Genomic DNA, 24090 nt, shown 5'->3' with positions numbered 1-24090 from the left:
TATAAGCGAAAGATCAGAGTACTAAGTGCCTACCAAAACCTGGAGAGATCTCATATTAGTAACTTTAACAATGTACCTGAAAGTTCTAGAACAAGAAGAAATAATACCCAAAAAGAATAAATGGAAGAAATAATCAAACTCAGGTTTGAAAACAGTTGTCACAAAGACAAACAAACAAAATGCAAAGAATAAATAAAGAGTTGATTCTTTCTTTGAGAAAAAAATCACCAAATTGACAAACTTTAGCCAAATTAACAAAAAGACACACAGAGAAAATATCCAAAAGAAGTTTTTTTAATGACAACAAATGTTGGTGTGGATGTGGGGAAAGCAAACTACTTATTCATTGGTGGTGCAAGTATAAACTTGTATTGTTACTATGGAAATCAGTGTGGTGGTTCTTCAGGAAGCTGGGACTAGATCTACCTCAAGAAGCAGAGGCAGACACCCACAGCTAAACACTGAGCTGAATTCTGGAATCCAGTTGCAGAGAGGGAGAAGTGATGAGCAAAGTGGTCAAGACCAGGCTGGAGAAACCAACAGAAGCAGCTGACCTGAAAAAGGGGAGCTCGTGGACCCCAGACTGATAGATGGGAAACCCCTGATACTGGATGTCCGTTTGGAGGTCTGGTTAATCTATGGGACCTCTGGCAGTAGATTAGTATTTATTGCTAGTATATGATTGAACTTTCAGAGCTCACTCTACACAGAGGGACACTCTCTCAACCTAGACACACAGGGGAGGGCCTAGGCCCTGCTCCAAACGATATGACAGCCTTTGAAGATCAGCCATGGAAGGCCTCACCCTTCCTGGGGAGAAGAAATGGGTGGGATAGGTGGTAGGTGGGGGTTAGGGAAGGAGGGGAGGGAGAAGGAACTGGTATTGACATGTGAAACAAGCTTGTTTCCAATAAAAAAAACAAAACTTAACAGCAATAAAAGCTGAGCCAACAACAAAACTTCCTCTTCAATAAAAAACTATGTATCTAGTAAAACAACTCATCAAATCAAAGGTATAATAAAGGTACTCCCCAATAAACAAACAAACAAACAAACAAAGAAAAAGATACAGCTGTATCATTCTTGGGCAGATACCACAAAGACACTTCATCTAACTACAGAAATAATCCATGTTCATTACTGCTCTATTCATAATAGCCCTAAATTGGAAATGCTAGGTATCTATCAACTGATGAATGGATAATGTATATTGGTATAGTTACACAGCTGTTAAATCATGAAATTCTCAGGTAAATGGGTGGAGTTACATAAATCATCCTGAGTGAGGCAACCCAGACCACAAAAGACAAATGTTGCACGTTTTGTCTTATATGTGAATATTAGTTTGTAAACTTTAGTCGTGTGTGTGTGTGTGTGTGTGTGTGTGTGTGTGTGTTTTAGAAAACCACAGATATTAGGTACTTGGTAAGGAACCAGGAATTGGAATATAGTTTTATAAAGGGCTAAAGGGGAAACTAGAAGAGGAGGATTAAATGAGGAAAGGAATGGGAGAGCAAGGTAAAGCAGGGAATACTGGACAGGTCAACTAACACTAAAGGCCTTTGGAAAAGCCATATGGAAACCTACTACTGTAGAAACTTCCTAAAATTTATACATATATGAAAGGTATCTAAATGGAGACACCATATTATTTGGGAGACCATGCCCCAACTAGACATCTTATGCCACCAAGTAAAACCTCCAGTGCCAGAAATGAGTTATATCGAGTCATTAGCCAAAGGGATACTATAGAAACTCCCAAATACCTCAGGCTATTGGCTACCTTTCATAACCTGATAGTACTTGTGTCATTGGACACTGAGAAATTGAGTTGGTGCCCAACTACAAGCTTCACTGACTACTAACTTTCATGGTACCAGAAGGTACTTTGAACAGGATCAGAGGAGAAAAGAAATAATCAATTATCACCCAGCTACAAATCTGTGACCTGTAACAGAGACCTGCCTGCAAGATATACCAGTCTAATCGGTGCACAAATGTTATGGGAATAACAGAGCCCTTTGTGATTAGGTATAAGGCTCACTCCATTAGATAGACTATGTGACATTTCTAAAGTGTCCAAGAACCTGAGACTAGATAGGTCATAGGTCTAGTTGAAAACCGAATATTATTTTTTGCTAAAGAAGTATAGACACAAAATAAATTCTAATAACATATTGCTACACCCATAGAGTAGATCATCACTCAGCCCTGATCAGAGAAGCTTCTTCTTGCAGTACATGGTAATTAACAAAGAGATGCACAACTGGACCATGTGTGGGGATGAGAGACTTTAGAGCTCTCAGTTCATTAAATCTCTTCCCTCAAGACTCAGGGATCTGTGATGAAGAGGAAACAGAAAGATTTTTTGAAAGAATTTTTTAATTTAAATTAGAAACAAGCTTGCTTCACATGTCAATCCCAGCTCCCTCTTCCTCCCCTCCTCCCTGCCCCGACACCCCCAGCCCCCCACCCCACCAGGGAGGGTGATGCCCTCCATGGGGGATCTCCAAAGTCTCTCATATCATCCCGGGCAGGGCCTAGGCCCTCCTCCATGTGTCCAGGGTGAGAGAGCATCCCTCCATGTGGAATGGGCTCCCAAAGTCCATTCGTGTGCCAGGGATAAATACTGATCTACTACCAAAGGCCCCATAGATTACCTAGGCCTCCTCACTGACACCCAAATTTAGGGGGTCTGGATCTGTTCTATGCTAGCCTCTCAGATACCATTTTAGGGCCCATGAGCTCCCCCTTGTACAGGTCAGCTGTTTCTGTGGTTTTTCACTAGACCCCTTTGCTCATCACTCCTCCTTCTCTGCAACTGGGTTCCAGGAATTCAGTTCAGTGTTTAGCTATGGGTGTCTGCATCTGCTCCAATCAGCCACTGCATGAAGATGCTAGGGTGGCATACAAGGTAGTTGTCAATCTCATTATCTGGGAAGGCCATGTAAGGTAGCCTTTCCTCTATTGCTTAGATTGCCAGTTGGTGTCATCCTTGTGGATCTCTGGAAATCTCACTATTTCTAGATCTCTCCTCAAACCTATAATGACTCTCTCTATTATGGTATGTCTCAGGGGAATGGGACAGGATCTCCTGAGTGGATTGGGAAGATGGGGGGAGGGGAGATGGAGCTGGGAGAAAGACAGGGAGAGAAGAGAGGGAGAGAGGAGGACATGGGGGAGCAGGAAGACTGGGTCAGGGGAAGAACAGAGAAGCAGAAAGATTCTAAGAGTCACAGGTTGTGGGTTACTCAAAACAACAACAACAACAAACAAACAAAACAAAAAAACCCAGTGTTTTTAGACCCAACAGAATGAATGCACACAGGAACTTACAGAGACTGTGACAGAAACACACAAGATTCACACAGGTTCAAACTAGAGCAACTCCCAGCAATGAAACAGAGAAGACAAATCCCCACCCCTAACCAAGAAGCTATTTGCAGTTGATACCTGTTGGAAAGGGAAAATCAGATTTTTTTCAATGAAGTGTTATTGGGTATTATCAAGCACACTCCAGGACAGGTCCTATGCCCAGGAGTAAGTGGGCCAACACAAAATGGATTCTGTGGTTGGTGTATGTGTGTGTGTGTGTGTGTTTTGTTATTTTTTTGTCTTATTTGTTTTCTTTGTTATTTGCCAGTTTAGATTTTTGCTTTTTGTTGTTTCCCCAGCTTTTTTCTTTTTTGAGGCAGAACATGAAGTTGGTGGGGGGGGGGGTCACAGAGGTGGGAAGTATCTGGGGAAGTTGAGGAGGGTAAAGGATGTGATCAGCATATATTGTATAAAAATAAAGTTAAAGCCAGGCAGTGGTGGCACACACCTTTAATCCCAGCACTTGGGAGGCAGGGGCAGGTGGACCTCTATGAGTTCGAGGCCAGTTTGGTCTACAGAGCTAGATCCAGGAAGCTAAGGCTACACAGAAAAACTGTGTCTCAAAATCCAAAAAACACTAATCATAATAATTTTAAAAGTTAAAAAGGAATAAAAGTTCAAAATTGGGGGCTGGACCAATTAACGGTTTGATAGTTAAGAGTACTTGATGTTCTTATAGAGACCAAGGTTTAGGTGGCAGCATCTGCATGGTAGTTCCCAACCATTTGGAACTGTAGTTCCAGGGGATCCAGCACCCTCTGGCCTCTGCAGGAAATGCATGCACACAGGTGGTACACATGCATTATATTCATTTAAGAAAACAGTCAAAAGCATAAGGAGAAATAAATTTAGAACATTTAAAATAGACTAATTTTTAAAATTCCTTTATTCTAGCTTTTAAAAATGTAATATAGGCTAGGGGTATAATTTACTAGTAAAGCACTTGCCTAATACCTCCCAAGCCCACGTTTGAGCCTCAGAATTGCATAAATAAATGTTAAAATAAAAACATATAGTAACTATGATATATAGTTCCCCTAGTATAACAGTACACTAGAACTTATTCATAACTAAACATAATTTAATACCCATAAAGCAACCTTAAAGTATCACTCTCTCACTTTCTTTCTTCAGTCACTGAAAACAATATCATTCTAGCGTCAACTTCTATAGAAGTCATTTTGCATAAGATTCTAAATGAAATAATGTGGACCTTGTTCTTCTGTGATGGTTAATTTCTGGTACCCCATAAATAGGGAAATTTTAATTTAAAGTTGTTATCATTATTATTTGCTATTTATTATTATTATTATTGTCAATGTTTCTGTGTGTATCCCTGGCTGTCCTGGAACTTAGTATATACACCAGGCTGCTATCAAACTCACAGAGATTCACTGCTATTGCCTCACAAGAGCTGATGTTAAAGGCATGCATCACCATGCCAAGTATATTTACAAAATTGAATTGGTTATATATAGTAAGAAAAGGCAGGAAAACAGAAAAATAAAAACAAATAAATGTGAATAGGAAATACAACATATGGATATTTAATATGGAAGAAAAATGGGCAGAAGAAATATTTGAAGACATAATAAAGAAAAGTGAATATATACTATGAACAGGAAATAGCATGAACAAATATAATAAACAGAAAATGCTTCACAAGATGGGTGAATTTTGCAGAGAAAAGTATGTACATTTTGAAACAGAGTTTTGCTAGGTACCCCAGGCTGACCTGAAACTCATGATACTCTTGTTTTAGACTCCTGAGTGCTGGTTTTGCAGGTAGGCATCCCAATGTCTATCAAGATGGTGAGTTTTAATTCAAGTATATCAACAATGACTTTCAATATAAATTGCCTAAGCACATCAATAAAAGATAAGAGATTCCAATACAGATAAAGAAATAATATCCAACTATATGCTTTATACAAAACACATACAGCCTGGTCTTATCTGGAATCTTCTATCTATCACTAACTGAAATATAAAACCCTAAGAGAATGCGTGAACCTCTGCATGAATATTGAAATGTAAACACAGACATAGGAAAGTGAGTCAGGAAAGAAAACCAGAGTTTGAAAGAATAATTAAACATGTCTAATGGCACATGCCTATAATACCAGCACTTGATAACTAAGGAAGGACGATCATGATTTTGAGACTAGCCTGAGCTACACATTGAAACCCTGTCTCAAACAGGGGCTAATGAGAGGGTAGAGTAAAGAGACACTTGGCAATTCAATCCTGACCTGCCTGAATTTAAACCCCAGAAGCCACATGGTGGATGGAAAGAACTCACTTTCACTAAATGTTGTCTTACTTCTCCATACAGACCACGGTATGCATCTCAGCACCAAATAAATAAGTAAATGAAAAAAAAACCAAACATGAACACCTAGAAAGTTACAGAATTAACACTATGTTATAGCTTTCAGTATCCTGAGCCTGAATTCACTACATGAAACATAGAAATGGGCATCGTTTAATGGACAGAGTAAGTCACAGAATAAAGCTTGTGGTTTCGCTTGAGAAATTAAAATAAGATGACATACATTAGTGAAAGGTCATTAAGAATCCCATAACTTTGTACAAACAAATACATAATATAAAATATAGAAGTGAGAAATAAAGTTCAGAGACAATGGGAGAAATCCTTTGATATTTTTTCTTGGTGGAGGGGGATAGTAACTAGAGATTGAACTTTAAGCAAATGTTCCATCACTGAGCTACATCCCAGCCTCCCTTGGGTTTTTATGTACTCTTCATCTTTGGTTCTAGTGAAGGAAGTAACAACAAAGGTGTCTCAGAAGTAGCAGTGGCCCAGAATGGGAGCTTACAGGAATCAAAACCTGTAGGATGAGAACCTTTCTGGAGTTTGAGACACTGTCAACAAGACACAAGCAGATTTGATAGGACTTTTCCCTCTTTCCTCTCTTTCTACAACCATTACTGTGAGTAGTTTTTGAATAGAGGGCAGAAAATGGTAGCCTAAGAAACTGGGAAGCACTGAAAAGAAACAAAAGTAGAGAGTTTACTTATGACTTGTTAGTGTTTTGGTCCTGATTAGCACATTAAGTTCTGAAGCTTAACTACCTTTTAAAACTCCTATCCAAGACCCAGACAGACCACTAGGTGGCGTACACAGAAGACAGGTCTAAATAGTATTTCTGCAAAAGCTCTGAAGGGATAACCCCAACTAAGAATCTAGGCAGTGGTGGAGAGGCTGCCTTTGATGCCCTTCCCCTATAATGTGACTGATAACTACCTTGGTTGCCATCCCTAGAGCATTGACCCAGTACCTGATCGAAGCAGAAACAGTCACCCACAACTAAACACTGAGCCATACTCCCAGAATTCAGTTGCAGAGGGGAGGAGAGATGACCAAATGAACCCAGACAGAACTGGAGATGGCCGCAGAAACAGTTGACCTGACCTAATGAGAGCATGCAGTCCTCAGTTGTAAAGCGGGGGAACCAGCATTGGACCAAACCAAGCCCTCTGCATGTAGGTACCAGCTAGGAGGCCAAGGCAGTCTACGGAATCTCTAACAGTGGAGTCAGGGTTTATTTCTAAGTCACAAATGGAGTTTGGAAGCCCTTTCCCTATGGAGGGATACTATTGCAGCCCAGATATGGAAAGGAGGGCCTGGGTCCTCCCCCAAATGATGTGATGGACTTTGAGGATCCCCCGTGAAGGGTCTCACTATCCCTGGGGAGTGGGTGGTGTATAGGTTGGGGGGTCCGTGGGAAGCATGGGAAGATGGGAGAGTGAGGGAATGGGGGGATGGATACATAAATAAGAGTGTTTTTAAAAATAAAAATATGCAAAAAGGAAAAAAACTTGTCTGATGTTGGAAACATTATATACAGAAAGCAAACAAAACAAAAAAAAAACATTCACTAAAAGAGTTTAATAAGATTTGGACTCTTTAAACAACTCTTAAGAGAACCACTATACAAAAGCCTGTGAGAAACAAATTCACCAACTAGAAAAGCATCCATGCACTAATACTATCTGTTATTAGTCTTACGGCATCAATCAAACCATTAACAATAGTAATTTATTTCTCCCTCCATTCATCCGATTTGGTAAGGTTGTCTTATATACTTGTAATACAGTTAAGATTCATTTGTCAAAAACTGCACTCAATTCTAGATTACCCAAATACTTTACCTGATTTGTTTAAAAAACCAAAACATAAATTCAGCCCTCTGAGTTTTGACAAGTATATAAAATCAACTATCTGTAGTACCATGCAGAATAATTCCATCCCTATAAATTTTCTTACATAGCTGATTACAATAAGACTCAATGACATCCCTCCCTCAAGTCCAGATAACTATGATCTATATCCTATTCCTATAACTTTGGTTTTCCCTGAATTTCAAATAGATTGAATTATATCCTATGTCAGCTTTTGGTTCTGGCTTTTTTTTTTTTTTTGCTCTTAGCACAATTCACAGCTTGTAATGCATTTAAGATATATTCTAATTGTTGTATGAATAAACAGTTCTCTTCATCCCTGAGTAGCATTCTAGTTTGTTAACCCATCAAAAATTGAAGGCATCTTGGTTAATTCTAGTTTTTCATGAATTTTTAATAAAGTTCTATATTCTCATATATATTTTATATAAACATTCTTTCAATTTTATTTATGAAAACTGAAGTGAATTCTTATACCTAGGAGTAAAAATGCTGGATCCTATGTCAAATGCATGTTAAATAAAGTACTAACTGAACTGTATTCTAATTTATAAATTGCTGCTGGAAGGCAAGGTCTACTGGGAGATTCCTATGTCAAACAGAACAAATGAGGTAGTTTGTAAGGTAGTTCTCAAATGAACTCTTGTGTTTTCTAGATTGTGACCCTTGTCTCCATCTTGCTGGTTCTCTTTTCCTCTCCACTTGGTTCCTTTTACTAAAAGCCAGTTGTCACATTGGGAACTTAAGATAGGGACAACAAATTAAAGCCCTAGATGGCAAAATCTAGTAGGATATTTCAATAATGATTTTGATAAACTTTAACACAAGAATGAGAAGGCCCTACAGGAACCTTTGGTACTCTTTCGAGTCTCCACACTTGTAGCAATATTTTGACAGGAACCTCACATTTTCCACAGAGCAGTTAAAAGGGAAGCTCCCCATGCTGTACTGGATGGAAGAACACAAGCACAGCCAGCCACTGTGAGTCCCTCTCTAGCTCTTTTCTTTAACAGAGTCCTGAGATCTAAAAGGAAGGACTTTGCAATGTTGGTATTTTGAACAGCTAGAGGAAGGAAAATTCGTCCCATAACAATCCCATTCTAGCTTTCATGTCTCACCTAAGGAAAAATCAAACTCTATAGCCAGTGCGAAAGAGTTTAAATAAACAGACTGGGAATGCTTTGGCCAGAGATGGGAGAGGAATACTCATGGTTACCACAGCTGCAAGAAACAGGCACACTGTGCTAACAAATTATTTAATTTTAACTTAAAGGACAAGAGAACAGTCTTTTGCACCATACACTAGTAATAAGCCAATATACATCCAGTACTTGTAATAGTGATTACAACTGGGAAAGCTACAAGAGAGAGAAGAAACCCTCTGAAATATGACCAAAAGGGAAACCCAAAATAAGTCCCAAAACAATTTTCCAATCTGTGGCAACTATAATTATAACTAATTTTACAAACAGCAAGAAGATATAAGCATGAAGTAGGTCATGAAGAGCAGTTAATCTATAAAAGAAAAATGATGGAGACTTTAGAGACTTAGTGGACGACAGAAGCCAGTGAAATGGAATTAAAAAAAATAAACTGTCAACTTAGAATTCCATGTTCACCAATATGTTCTTAAATATCAATTCAGTGCTAACATGTCTGTCCTATAATCAACGCTGAAGGTGCTTTCGACAACATTGAAGATTCTTTAACTCTTTAGACAGAGCTCAGAAATCTGGATCTTTATTTATAAAAAGGAAAAGACTTGGAAAAGAACTTAATAAACCTAAACTACTTTGATTTTCACAGTTTCTGTCTTTTTTTTGGAGCTAAAGACCAAACCCAGGGCCTTGCACTAAATCCCCAACCCCTGATTTTCAGTTTTAAAGACAAAATAGAATTATATGTTTTAAAATTGGGGCTACTCTAATAGACATATAGTAATGTATCACTATTGTTATGATTTGCATTTCCTAAAGACTGACCCCTTTGAACAGAGATCTTTTTGTGTATGTGTGTATGTGCATGCATATGTGTGTGGATGAGTATGCCCGTGCTTGTGCATATAGAAGTCAGAGGTGATTATAGCATATGGATAAAATGAAATGATTAATGGCAAAATTCCAAGGGAAAAGTCACAGGAATTAGGAATCCTGGGGCAAAAGGTATATATGCTATACATGAAGGGCTATTTGAAGATAAATTTAAGTTATTTGAAAATAAACTTAAATATTTAAATGTATACTGTAAATCCTAGGGCAACTGCTACACGTTGAATATGTTATTTCCAAAACAAATACATTGAAACTGTGTGGCCAATAGGATGGAATAAAGAAATGAAAATATTTCTGAAATACCAAAGCCAGACAAAGCTATAAGAAGAAAATTACAGACCAATATGTGATTGCAACAAAATAGCAGTAAACTGGATCCATAGAAGTGTTAAAATACTACATACTATGACAAAATTTGATTTACTACAGTAATGCAAAGTTAGTATAATTTCTGAAAATTGGTTAATGTAATACTGAATAAAAATTAACAATTAAAAGCCACACAATCACCTCACATAAAAAAAGAATAGAAGGAAAGAGCATCAGTTTCATAAAAGATATTGTGTTTGTCAGATTGTCTGTTCCTGTGCCAAATTCCTGAGGAAAAGAACTTAAGGGAGGAGAGACTGACTTTGGATCAGGGTTTCAGTCCATCACAAAGAGCAGAGCAGCTCACACTATGGTAATATGAAGCAAAGAGAGAAGGCCTGAACTAGGAAGCTTCTCTTCTGCCTCTTTTATTCTACCTGGATTCTTAGCCCATGGGATGGAGCAACCCACATCCAGAGAAGGACTCTAACTGATTAATCCTCCCTGCATGTGATCTCATACACAGACACAAAGGTATGCTTTATTAATCTCCTAGGTGTTTCTCAATACAATCCAGTTGCCAATCAAGGTAATCACTATAGGCTTCTATGAAAAATTCACAGGTAATATCATACTTAATGGTGAATGACTGAATGTTTAGCTACCTGAGATTAGGACAAAAGCAAGGTGGTTGTTTTAAGCTCATCTTTTTCCTCTCTTCTAAAAAGTAACACATTTTATTTTCTCACAATTCTGATGGCTAGACATAAGAAGAGGATACATTCTTTATTCCTCTTCTAAAATGTGGTGGCTGCTGGCATTGCTGGACTTAAGCTTGCATTACCCCAGTCTCTGTGTCTGTGGGCACACATTTTGTCTGTGTCCCTGTACCTTAACATCCAACTAGAGGTTCTAGACAAAATAATTACCCAAGAAAAAATAATGTTAGTAATCCAGATTGAAAGGGAGAAATAAAACTATCTCTGTTGCAGATGGCATAACCTTATATACAGAAAAGATAAAGGAATACTATAGAACATAATTACTTCAGCCATGTCATAGGAAACAAGATCAATAGATGAAAATAAGTTGTGGCTGTCAGTGAGGAGGCCTAGGCAATCTATTGAGCCTTAGGTAGTAGATCAGTATTTATCCTGGGTATACAAATGGACTTTGGGCTCCCATCCAACAATGTGAGATGCACTCTCACCCTGAACTCTTGGGGGGAGGGTCTAGGCCCTGCTCTGAATGAAATGACAGACACCCCCACGGAGGACCTCACCCTCCCTGGGGAAATGAGGGGATATTGGGGGAATTGGTGGGAGGGCATGGGAGGAGGGGAGGGAAACTGAGAGGGACCTGAAATTGACATGTGAAGCAACCTTGTTTCTAATTGAAATTTAAATTTAAAAATAAAAAATATAAAAAAATAAGTTATACTTCTATAAAGTAGAAATGAGGTAAAAAAATGTAGGTAAAAGGATTCAACTAGAAAAGACCATCTGGTTGTGTGAGGCAACCTAGACCCAGAAATACAAATATCACATGATCTTATCCATGGCCCCTAATTCCAAATCTTCATATATAGTCACATAACTTGAAGTAAATGCAGAAATCAGAAACATAAAAATGGACCATTGCTGGGGATGGAAAGCAAGAGAGAGGCGAATAGCAGGGTACAAGTGATCTGATTGGGAAAAAGATGACAAAAATGGGGGTTCAGTAGGGAGTAGGAAAGAGATAAATACAGAAGAATGTGGGAAGAACATAAACTCACAGTAAGGATGTCTGAAGAGTCATAAGGAATCATACTATTAACTACCTAAAAATACTATACATATATATATACATATATACGTGTGTGTGTGTGTGTAAACATACATAGTTAAAATGAAATTGTCCCATTTTGACTGACAATGCTCACTCCACGACCCAAAGCCCCAACATCATGCATAAGAAACTCTTAAGTTATTAATCAGAATTGAACAAGGGGCTCCCAAAACATTATAGGGTATTATTGTTGCCCTTGGTTGCTCCCAAAAGTGGAAAGTCAGTTACTACTGCTGAAGATGAAGGCATGGAACTGAGCTGGAACTGACCCAAATGCTTCTTCCCTGAGGACTAGTTTTTGTGGTATCAGAAGGAAGGATGCAAGCAACGATTCTACCCAGGTATAATACCTATGAGCCACAGCAACAATCAGCATGGCACAATAACCCTAAGGGTACACTCATGCCTTGGTGGTAACCAATAGCTCTTTAATTAGACTTAAGACCCAAACAACAAGAGGGAAATCATATCTATTACTGGAAACCTAGTGAACTACTCAGAGCTAGTGAAGCCATGGATCTTGGAGGAGGTTTAGTAAAGTGTCACTTTATTAAACCAGAATAATCCTTAAGTACATTCTAAATATTTATTCTTATACCTACAGATAAGTGTAGTTCTCATCCCTCATCAAGGAACTTATCTTTACAATAGACAGAAACCATTACAGAAAACCACAACCAAACAAAATGTAGAGCTGTGTAGCCCAGTCTCAACATACACTTACAATACAAATCCCACATTTAAGGCTCAGGGATCATTGAGAAAGAGGGGTGGGGGAAGATTGTAAAAATCAGAGGAATAAACTGTTTTGTGAGATCATGTCTCTTAGGGATGACGTAAGTTATACCACAAAGGCTTACCAACACAACAGCCTAAACATGAGATGAACATGGTCAACAGTGGATATGCTAACCTGGATGAGGGAAAGCCCACAAGGCCTCAACCCCACGCAAAAGACTACAGGCAACTACAGAAAGCTGAGAGTGGTAAAAACAGTCTTCCCCAGGGAAGAGCACACCAACGGGCACACCAAAAGGTCAGCCCGAAAGCACACATAGAAGTTAACAGTGTATTGACTGAGCAGGGTGTATTAATGTATTTAGGAATATATATGTATATACAAAGACATATGCATGCAGCAACAATTAATGAAAAAAAGGAGCAAGTAGGGGTATATGGGAGGGTTTGAAGGGAGGAAAGAGAAGGAGGAAATGATGTCATTATAAACTAAAAAATAAAAGACATACTTTAAATGTAGCAATGAGAAAAGAAATTGGAATTAAGAAAAGCAAATCCATTTAGTTTACCGTTAAATTAAATCTACAAATACAAAAGCATACTTTGAAAATTACAAAGTAGTTAAAAAACCCAAGTAAATGAAACAGCTCACAAAGCCAAGACAATTAATATTGTTAAGATGGCAATACTCCCAAGCTGATCTACAGATTTAAGGCAGCACCTTTGTAGAAACAGACCAATACATCCCCCAAAATATATATATGAAAATTCAAAAGATGTAAAGTAGACGAAATAATTTTGAAGAAGAAAATTGAAGCACTCATGTTGCAAAATTCATTATATGCAAAATTTACTATGTATTAAAAGTACAGTAATGGAGACCATGTAACTAATGGGGGCTCAGCATAATTAAAAGCCCAGAATAATTCTTTTAATTTATGGTCAACTGAATTTCATTAATGGTGTCAAAATAATTCAGTGTGGAAAGAAGCCGTTTCAATAAATGAAGTTGGGATAACCAGGTATTTACATGTAAAAACAAAATAAAGTTATGTTACTGTTTCATCCCATATGACAAAATTATTTCGAAATGTAAGTAGGACAAACCGACAGCTTACAGAATGACAAGAAATCTTCACGAAACCCGCATATGACAGAGGACTGATCTCCAAAATACATAAAGAATGCAAGAGACTAAACATCAAAATACAAAATAATCCAATTTAAAAATGGGGTACAGATCTAAATAGAGAATTCTCAACAGAAGAATCTCAAAAGGCTGAAAGATATTTAAGGAATTGCTCAACATCCTTAGTCATCAGGGAAATGCAAATCAAAATGACACTGAGATTCCACCTTACACCTGTCAGAATGGCTAAGATCAAAAACAGTGATGACAGCTTATGTTAGAGACGATGTAGAAAAAGGGGAACATTCTTCCACTGCTGGTGGGCGTGTAATCTTGTACAGCCACTTTGGAAATCAATATGACATGTTCTAAGAAAATTGGGAACTAATACACCTCAAGACCCAGTGATATCACTCTTAGGCATATACCCGAAGGATGCTGAATCATACCATAAGGACACTTGCTCAGTAGTGTTCATAGCAGCATTATTTGTAATAGCCAGAACCTGGAAACAACCTAGTTGTCCCTCAACTGAAGAGTGGATAAAGAAAATGTGGTACATTTACACAATGGAGTATTACTCAGCTTTAAAAAAATGACGTCATGAAATTTGCAGGCAAATGGATGGAACTAGAAAAAAACATCCTGAGTGTGCTAACCCAGACTCAGAAAGACAAACATGCTATGTACTAACTCATAAGTGGATACTATATGTAAAGCAAAGGATAAACAGACTACAATCCACAGCTCCAGAGAAGCTAGGTAACAAAAAGAATTGCCCTGGGAAGGGGAATTAGATGAGTTCTCCTAGGTAAACTGGGGGTGATGGGGGCAGTAAAGGGGAGGGGATGGGGGATGAGAACATGAGGGAAAAGGATGGTCGAGTTGGGAGAGGGATGGAGTGAGAGAACAATGAAAGAGATCTTGATAGAGGGAGCCATTATGGGGTTAGAGAGAAACCTGGTGCTAGGGAAACTCCAAGGAATCTACAAGGATGACTCCAGAAGACTCCTAGCAATAGTGGAGAGGGCGCCTGAACTGACCTTCCCCTGTAATCAGATTGAAAACCCCAACCATCATCATCATAGAGCCTTCATCCAGTAACTGATAGAATCAGATGCAGAGATCCACAACCAAGTACCATGCAGAACTCTGGGAATCCAGTCAAAGAGAGAGAGGAGGGAATATATGGGTGAATAAGGTCAAAATCATGAAGGGCAAATCTACAGAGACAGCTGAACCAAGCTCGTGATAACTCACGAACTCTAGAGCAACAGCTGTGGAGCCTCCATGGGACAGAAGCAGGCCCTCTGCACATGGAAAACAGTTGTGTAGCTTGGTCTATCTGAGGGACCCCTGGCAGTAGGACCAGAATCTACTCCGGTGTATGAGCTAGCTTGTTGGAGCCCGTTCCGTATGGTGGAATGTCATGCTCAGCCTTAATGCATGGGAGAGGGTCCTGCATGAACTTAATGTGCTTATTGATTTCTCATGGGAGATCTTATCCTTTGGGAGGAGTGGATGGGGGAGGCTGGGGAGGAGGCAATGTGGTAGAAGGAGGGGTGGGATGGAGAACTGTGAATGGAATGTAAAATGAAATTTAAAAAATAAAAATAAATTAAAATTATTTCAAAATGGACTAAAGACCTAAATATAGGAACCAAATCTACAAAACTTGTAAAGCAAAACCTAGGCATAAATATTTGTAGCATTGAATTGGTTTCTTAGAAATAATACTTAAGATCTATCTCACTAGAGAGGGAGGGAGGAAGGGTGAAAGGGTCGGAAGGAGGGAGACAAAAAGACAAAAAAAAGTGAAGAAGCCAGGCATGGAGATTCATATCTTTAATGCTAGCACTAGAGAAGCACAGGCAGAAGGATCCTGAGTTCAAGGACAGACTTGACTACTCAGACAGATCTTATTTCAAAAGAAGTGAAAAGAAAACTCACAGGTATAGAGGTAGCTTAGTTGTTAAAGTATTTCCCTAATATGACAAAAGCTCTAATATTCTATCCCTAGCAACACATAAATTGGGTATGGTGGCCCATATCTGTCATTTCAGCATAAATTAGGAGGTAGAGGCAGGAAGATGAGAAGTTCAAGGTCAAGCTTGGTTAGATCAAAGCCAGTCTCCCATAATACTTGCCAAAGAAGAAGGAGGAGGAGGAAAAGGAAGAAGGGAGAAGGAGAAGAAGAAAAGAAGGGAGAGGAAGGAAGAAATGAAAAGAGGGAAGGGAGGGAAGAAAAGAAGGGAGGAAAGAACACAGGTAAGGAAGGGAAGGATGGCGGAGGGAAGGGAAGGAAGAGGAAAACGAAAAAGCAGAAATCTACAGAGTGAAAGTAAATTTAGTAAATTGTATTTCTGTTTTTTTATTTTCTTTTTTTAAATTTTAAGTAGCTTGTTTTACATGTCAATCCCAGGTCCCTCTCCCTCCCCTCCTCCTGCACTCCCCCCCCCCCAGCCTCCCACCCTATTGCCAATTCCTTCCACATAGGGGATATCTAGAGTCTGTCATTTCACTCAGGGTAGGGTCCAGGCATTCCCCTAAGAGTCCAGGCTGAGAGAGCATCCCTCTTTGTGCTATGGGCACACGATGACTGTTTGTATTCCAGGGACAGACACTGATCCACTGCTCAGGGCCCCATAGGTTGCCCAGGCCTTCTCACTAACACTCACATTCGGGGGGGGGGGGGGTCCAGATCAGTCCCATGCTGGCCTCCCCGGTCCAAGAGCTCTCCCTGTGAATTGTATTTTTGGTAGGACACTATCATTTAGTACTTAAAGCACTCTTATAAATCTCGGTGCTTGGGAGGCTGAGGCAGGGGGATTTCTATGAGTTTCAGTTCAGTTTGGGATACATTGTGAGTCCTGTCTCAAAAGTGAAAACATAAAGATGGCTTGGCTAGTAAAGGTACTTGTCCTTAAGCCTAAAGACCTGAGTTTTATCCCTGGGGCCCACATGGTGGAAGGAGAGAACAGACTCCCACAAATTGTCTTCTTTCTTCTATGCAAATGTATGTACACGCACAAGCACATAATAATTTTTTAATTCTAACAAAAGGAACTCTTATAATAATTCAAGAACAAATAATCTAATTAAATTAAAATGGACAAAAACTCTGAACAGACTTTTCCCCAAGAAGACAGACAAGTGACCAATGAGCAGATGAAAAAAATAATAAAAGTCACTAGTCATTATATAAATGCAAATCACAAAGAGAGGCCACATCATATCTTCCAGAATTTATACAATAATTTAAAATAAAAATGCAGATGTTTATGAGAATACAGAAAAACTGAAACCATCATATATTTCTTTGGGAAATGAAATATGATGAAATCACTTTTAAACACAGTTTGGCAGACTGTTTACTCAGAGTCAGAGGCATCTGGGAGAGTCCAGAGTGGGCATGACCAGACTTCAGCTGGACCATGTGAGGAGAGGGGGAGAGGAAGGGAGAAGGGAGAGAGGGGAACTGGGTGCAGCAGACAGGAGACCAAAGGCACATATGGGTGGGTAACCAAAATGTCTGTATTACTTAGGGAAAAGCCTCTGGGGGAAGGGCAGCTCAGCCCCTGTACCTGAGAGTTCAGGGCAGAGGGTAGGGTATGCCCACCATACCCTGTAACAAGTTGGGAATGAGGGAGGCTGGTAGAACCTGGCTGTCAGGTCCAGCTTTGATATGTTAAATAGGCACCTCAGCCATTTGTCCCAGGTTTGAAATGAATCAGCAGTCTACATTTATTTCTAAGTATCTAAATTTATTTGTAACAAGCTGGCAAAATTGGCAAATTGCTAGGAGACTTGAACAAATTTCCACAATAACAGGCAGTACAAACTCCAGTAGAGTATTGGAACACTTCAGCCATATTAACAAGCACGACTTAATTAAGATAAGCACAACACAAAGGTAAAATATACAATCTTTTCAAGTGCTCAGAGAACAGCCACCAAATGCTCCATAAAGCATATATCAAGGACCTGAGATCACAGAGTTTGTTTTCTGGCAGGAATGGAATTTGAGTGGATATGGCAATGGTAATGACCCATCTAAACAGAAGCTGGCTCAAGGGCTGGCACTAAGTACAAGAGATGTCCTGCTGTTCCAAGAATTAACCCCTTAGCTACTACATGACAATCAGTAAGATCCTGGCAGTTCTGGAATAGAGACTAAGGCAATGTGGGTAACTGGGTTAGTGATAGACTAAGCAAAACTATGACAGTATTTGGTTATTAAATGGCATACAAATATTTATGCATACACAGAACACAAGCCCTATTTAGTAGGCCAACTATAGACTTAAAAAGAAAAATGCCTGAAAATAAATGAGATGAACACCTGTTAGTTCAAAAATATGAATAGCTACTAGAAAGCTAATTAAGCAAAAAATATACAATAGGAACAAACAAAAAAATTAAGTTTACAAAAACAAAATACAAAGCTGATTTTTTAAAAGAACAATAGAACTGATAAACTGCTTACAAGAATTGTCAAGGGAAAAAAACAAAGGTACAAGTAAACAATGTTGCTCGAGAATATATTGTGTGAAAAAATTTTTTTCAATAAAGAAATAATAATGAACCTTATAAAAAAGAACATAAAACAAGAAAACAGAAGTTTTTTAAAAGATGCACATACAAACTTCAAATAAACTTGAAAACTTGTGAAATAGAAAATTCCCAGAAAATCATAACTTAGCAAGTCTAACACAAGCACAAGCAACAAACAAAACAAACTCCATAAATTTCAAAGAAACTGTAGCAGTTAAAAGGTTTAAAAGACACACTAGGACTAGACTGTTTGATCTGGAAGTTCTGCCAAATATTTGAGGATCAGATAGTTCTGGGACAAACTCTGTCAGAGATGGAATGAAAGAAAATAGTTCTCACCTCATTGCATGATGTTAGTATAACCTTGACACCAAAACCAGAAAACGACAACATGAGAATAGAATCTCTCCTGAAGAAAATACTAAAATACTGAACAAAATTTTAGTGAACTAAATTTAAAAATACTTTTATGACCCAGTACTGCAAGATCATCTCATAGTAAGAAAAACTATGTAGAACAAAAAAGTTACAATTAATCATGCTATATTTCAATAAACCCAGAAAATACATTTCATAAATTTCAACACCCTCTCACTTTTTAAGAACCATGTCAGGTTAGGAATAAAAAGGAATTTCCCAACTTCCCCCCCTTCTTAAGGGATTTCTGCCCAAAAAACTATAATTACTTAATGGTCAAACTTTCAAAACCAGTCCCTTTAAAATCAGGATCAATCCATGAATGCACATTAGTAACACACTTTTTAAGGTTTGTACTATAGTGTGTGTGTGTGTGTGTATGTGTGTGTGTGTGTGTGTGTGTGTGTGTGAGTATTTTGGGAATGGGGGTCTTAGCAATGTATTAATATCAGAAAAAAGATATTGAAGAATCATATGGATAAGGATTGCTGAGAAAACTAAAAGCTGTAATTTGCACAGAAATTATCAAAACTAATAAGAAACCTTAGTAAGTTTGCCAATGATAAATTCACCATATAAAACTAATTATATATATCATCAAACTACTACAAAACAGAATTTTCTACAAAAGTACTGTTTATAGTAGCAATAAAATGAACAAGAAAAACTCCTTAAAATGATGTGTAAGCCCCTCGAGAATAAATTATAAAATGTCACTCCAAATAACATGAAAAAACCTCAAAATTTGTCAAGACATATTTTATGTTCGAGGACAATTAAATATTACAAGATGGTTACTCTTCCCATATTGGTTTATAGCTTGTACTTTCAACCAAATCCTTAAATTATGGCCTCTCTGTGTGTGTAAATTGAAAAGAAGATTCCAAAATTTATGGGGAAGAGCAGTTGGCCAAGAACAGCCAAGATATTCCATAAGAAGGGCAAGGTTGAAGAATTTACTCTACCAAGATAAATGTCCACGGCACTATTGTTTAAGGCTAAAATTTCAAAATTACCTAGTGTGCATCAGTAGTTAAGATAAACTACAAGACAGTTACAAAATGTTATATTACATGGCAAGGAAAAATAAGCAAGCCACGAATGCACAAAATAATAATATGCATGCCTCATATACATATAATGTTGGATAAGAAAGTACAACTATTCAATCACTTTATATATTTCACAGTCAGAACAAAATTATTGATCCTATCTTCCAGAGAGGATGGCATAAACAAAGGGTCAGTCAGACCTTTCTAGGGTCAATAGCCTACCTACCTAGCCTTGAAGGAAAGGCAGACCTTGCTGAAGGCCCTGGCCACAAAATTCAGTTAATCACTAAAGAGTGTCTTGTGAAAACAGAGCGATGGTAAAAGTAAAAGTAAAAAGTCAAATGATCATTTACAGAGCATCTGTCCTGGGCCAAGCCAGGACTTAACACTGGGTATGATGGTAAATAAGAACAGGCAACCACGTTTTGTTTAATAACATTTACTCTTACTGTTACTGTTACTGTGTGCTGGGCATCCTTCTAAGCATGTTGCCCACTTCGGCTACCTAATCCTTGCAACAGCACTGTTAGCAACATCAGTATACAGGTGAGGGAATATAAAAAGAAAGAGGCTTATCTACGTTTACAAAGACAGGAGGTAAGACTCAAAGTTACACAGCCTTGTATCTGCTATTACCCTTATGAACAATTAAGGGATTTGGAACTCAATTAAAATAAACACACATTTTTCTGTTTTGTGTGGGGTTTGTACTTGTACTGTTTTTGAGATATAACTCTGGCTGGTTGAGAACTTATAGACTAGCTCTCAAACTTACAGAAATCCTCCTGAATCTACCTTCTGAGTTTTAGTCAGATTTCTCAGGAATATAAGGGTTTTCACTCTAGAAGACCTATGCATGCAGAATGGCTTCATTGCTTGTCAGCTAAACCCAACAGAATCAAGAGTGGCTGGACGGGTAAGGATGGAATGAGGTTCTATCTTATACAGACTCCTATATCTCCAGATGACTAATGGATTGCTGTTGGAGAGAACAATGGACAACACAACACTGGAATTTATCCTCTACTCTGCTTCTTCTACATCCTACATTCTATGCACTAATCTACTATTGCATATCCTCCTGGAAGTGACGAGATGAAGTATTGACCCCCCAGTATGCCTTAGGCCTACGCTCCTCTAACATTGAGTCTAGTAGCAAAAAAACAAAAGTATAAATTAAGCCGGTCGTTGGTGGCGCACACCTTTAATCCCAGCACTCGGGAGGCAGAGGTAGGAGGATCTCTGTGAGTTCGAGGCCAAGCCTGGTCTACAAGAGCTAGTTCCAGGACAGGATCCAAAGCCACAGAGAAACCCTGTCTCAAAAAAAAGAGTCTAGTAGCTTCCTCAGAGGTTGCTTGAGCTGTCCCAGTTCTGCAGTCTACAGATGTCTTATCTCTAGCCAGCTTCTGTTCTCTCAATCTGGGCTGGATGCACGATTAATCTTGGTTATCTATGAGAATATCTATGGTATACTTTGGTTTCAAAGCCTATTTCCAAGCTTTGTTAACTTTCCTTTAGCCCCTGCTCCTTAAAATTCCAAAGTGAAAAATACACCAGCAGACTAGACTTTGTGATACTGTCTTTTCCCTCAGCCCCTCAAAATGCAAGAGTCTATAAATGTCAAGGCCAAGAAGGCAACACAGGAGCCCAGTACTCAGTCTTTTCCAGCCCAGGCAAGTACAGACTTATTTTTAAAGGGAACGAGGAAGGGCAATGCAGATCAGTGACAGAGTAGTGCTGTGGACTCAGCACCTATCCTTTGAGAGACAATGCCAGAAACCATCACCTTATTTCACCCTGGCATAAATTAAACAAAATCCATTTCCAGATCCTTCATAAAAGAAGCAAGAACAAAATATTCTGAACAGTACTCTACTAGAACCCTCACATTCTAGACAAGAAGCATTCCAAACAAGCTCCTGATTCATGGGCGAAAGCCCTTAGGAGTCTGTGTAGTTTGAGTGCTGTTTATCTAATGCTCATTCTTGTCTTTTGTATCTGCCTTTCTCTCTTACTTCCTTACCCTTTCTCATATTAGCCTCCTGTTATGCTCTAGCTATCTTATTCAACTGTTCATTTATTCCAACTTCTATGTGAGGGCAGGAGTAGATGGGAGCACCGTTTGTTTCCCTAGACCCACCTACCACCACCACCCACAATTGTAAACCCCACTTACAGCCCCTTCGCCGTTGCAGCCTGCTGCTACTGCTGCTGTGTGGAATCCAGATCTTCTGTAACCTGGTTTGAGTGAGCTCTCCCATCTCTTGAGACATCTTAGGCGCTGCAGCTAATGACAGCACTGCCCACAAGGTATTGGGCCTCACTTCCTATGTTCCTAGCTGTTCTTTCTGTTGTCGTGGCCACAGCAGCAGGTGGGCAGGGCTGACACTGGGATACACTGGGTTTCTGAGCCCAAAATATCTCCAGCTCCCTCTTTTCTTCCTGCTCCTGTATTTACAAGTGGGGATGCGGGTGCTGAAAGCCAGAGGCTAGGCAGAAAGTCAGTAGAGGCCTCTGAACTCTAAGGGCTATGTACATAGAAGATAAATTGGAGCCCAGCAAGGAAGGCAGCCAGCAAGACAGCCCAGGTCTGACCAGTTACTTCCCGCCAATGAAGACAGGGCTAATAGAGTATGCAAATAAAAGACCAAAGATCATGTGCTTACATCCTGTGTGGTGTGGCATGGCAAAGGTGATGGAGATAGGCTTCAGCTTTGAAATAAAAAAGCAGGCCTAGTTAGAATTAATAAGCTCCAACTCAGAAAGAGAGTCACACCAGAGTTACAAGGGCCCCCCAAACAGAAACACAAACATAATGTCCCTAATTCAAAATGCAATGTTTTGAGTTAGCAATTTAAGGCCCAAACTGGAAGTAGACTTTCACTACCTCACTGCTCACCCTACTCAACAAGGCATTGCAAAACTGTCCTTCTTGGAGTCTGCTTCCTGCCTCTCCACAAGACCTCTCCCTCTTAAAACGAGCTGTCCGGGGCACTCCAAAGAGATTGGCACTATCTGATCATCTTTATACTCTCTCCAGCCAAGGTTAAATAAATCACAGTAAATCTGACACCTTGGAAATAGGAGTGAGTGCAGCCATTGCTGGGCAGAGAGCCATAAGTAAGTGCAGTTCACATGGCTGCCAACCCTGTGAGATGACCCAGCAATAAAGACATCACAATCTAATCCAAACCCCAGCTAAAGCTCTTCATGCTGAGGTGTTGGGATGGGGGCTTAGGAGAGTGGAAACTAGACTGAGAAGAATATGATGGACAAGAGACAAGGGCCTCTATCTAAATAACACAAGGCCCAGCCACCTCAGCCAGATGTCTCCCCTTCACTGGCTCCTGCTCTTCTTGCCATTCCCCTGGCTATTTTGAGACTTTTATCTGTAGAATTTGTGCAACTGCACAGCTTGCCTGGAAGATGTCCAAGTGCCCTTTTACTTCATTCTCTGTAACCTTCCCACCCCCAACAAACCTCCAGTGATTGGCTATTAGGAATCTCAACTTTCTTCTACTGAGCTGGACTATGCAAGGGCAATCTCTCAGGAAAAGAAATCTCTAGGCCCTGCCCTCAAACGCTCCCAGCTCCACTCTGCCTTTTAAGACGCTTCCTAAAATATCTTCTCAGAACCTGAGTCTATACAAAGGTTAGAGTTACTCCAGTTTCTTTATACACATCACATAAGACTTTCAATACCAAAGCCTACTTATGTCAAGGCACCTAGTGAGGCAGTGGATCAAAACAGTTAAGAACAATGGAATCTGGAGCCACATGGTATGGGCGAAATCTCACTTTTGCTCATTGTTGGATCTGAGAAACTGGGCAGAAGACTAACTTTTCAGTGACTCAGTTGTTTTCTGTTTTATTTTGCGTTTTCATTTAGTATACAAGGAAGGAAAGCAGTTCATATTGCTTCAGTGTTAGTGAAGATCCAATGTATTGACATATATAAAGAAACCTGAGCAATGCTGAATATATATTACTCAGTATTGCTGCTTCTTTTGTGAAGTAAATGAGTTGTCCTTTTTTTTTCAAGGAATTTGTAAGCTCTATCACAATATTATGAAGCAGGATTAACATTTACACTGTAAAGAGTTCCTGAGAATCAATTAGAGAGGTAATCATTTTTGGTTTCTGTTAACTAAGTCTGGCATAGTAAGTCAAATGCTACACGTTCTCACTTATTTGGAGAACCTAAAAGATGTTGGTAAGAAGCAGAATATAGACTAATGGGGAAAGGAGAGGTGAAGAGAAAACAACAGGTCCAGGATTTGGGTAAATAGGAGTAACTTGTGATGTTCTAGAGCACAGCAGGGTAACAATGGTTGACAACAGATATTTATATACTTCAAAGTAGCTGGTAGAGAGGAGAAATGAGAAATATTGGAGGTGACACATATATGAATTAATCAATACCATACAA

At 39.1% G+C, this 24090-nt stretch overlaps 1 protein-coding gene across 6 annotated transcripts in view; it reads right to left on the bottom strand.

Moving 5' to 3' along the window:
• Window positions 1–24090, bottom strand: part of Pfkfb1 (6-phosphofructo-2-kinase/fructose-2,6-biphosphatase 1) — an 83335-nt gene that overhangs the window by 55104 nt on the left and 4141 nt on the right. The window contains exon 1 of one of the 6 annotated variants that reach the window (XM_040743997.1): window positions 21838–22732. The exons of 4 other annotated variants lie outside the window; for them this stretch is intronic. In XM_040743997.1, coding sequence (XP_040599931.1) covers window positions 21838–21934 — 97 coding nt within the window. In that variant the 5' untranslated portion in view covers window positions 21935–22732. Of the gene's footprint in view, window positions 1–21837; window positions 22733–24090 lie in introns of those variants that run through there. One more of the 6 variants, XM_040743991.1, reaches the window with a different exon arrangement.

This window comes from Mesocricetus auratus, unplaced genomic scaffold, assembly GCF_017639785.1.
Source record: "Mesocricetus auratus isolate SY011 unplaced genomic scaffold, BCM_Maur_2.0 Super-Scaffold_100003, whole genome shotgun sequence".
In the NCBI taxonomy this organism is placed as follows: domain Eukaryota; kingdom Metazoa; phylum Chordata; class Mammalia; order Rodentia; family Cricetidae; genus Mesocricetus; species Mesocricetus auratus.
This window is presented reverse-complemented; position numbering and strand designations above follow the sequence as displayed.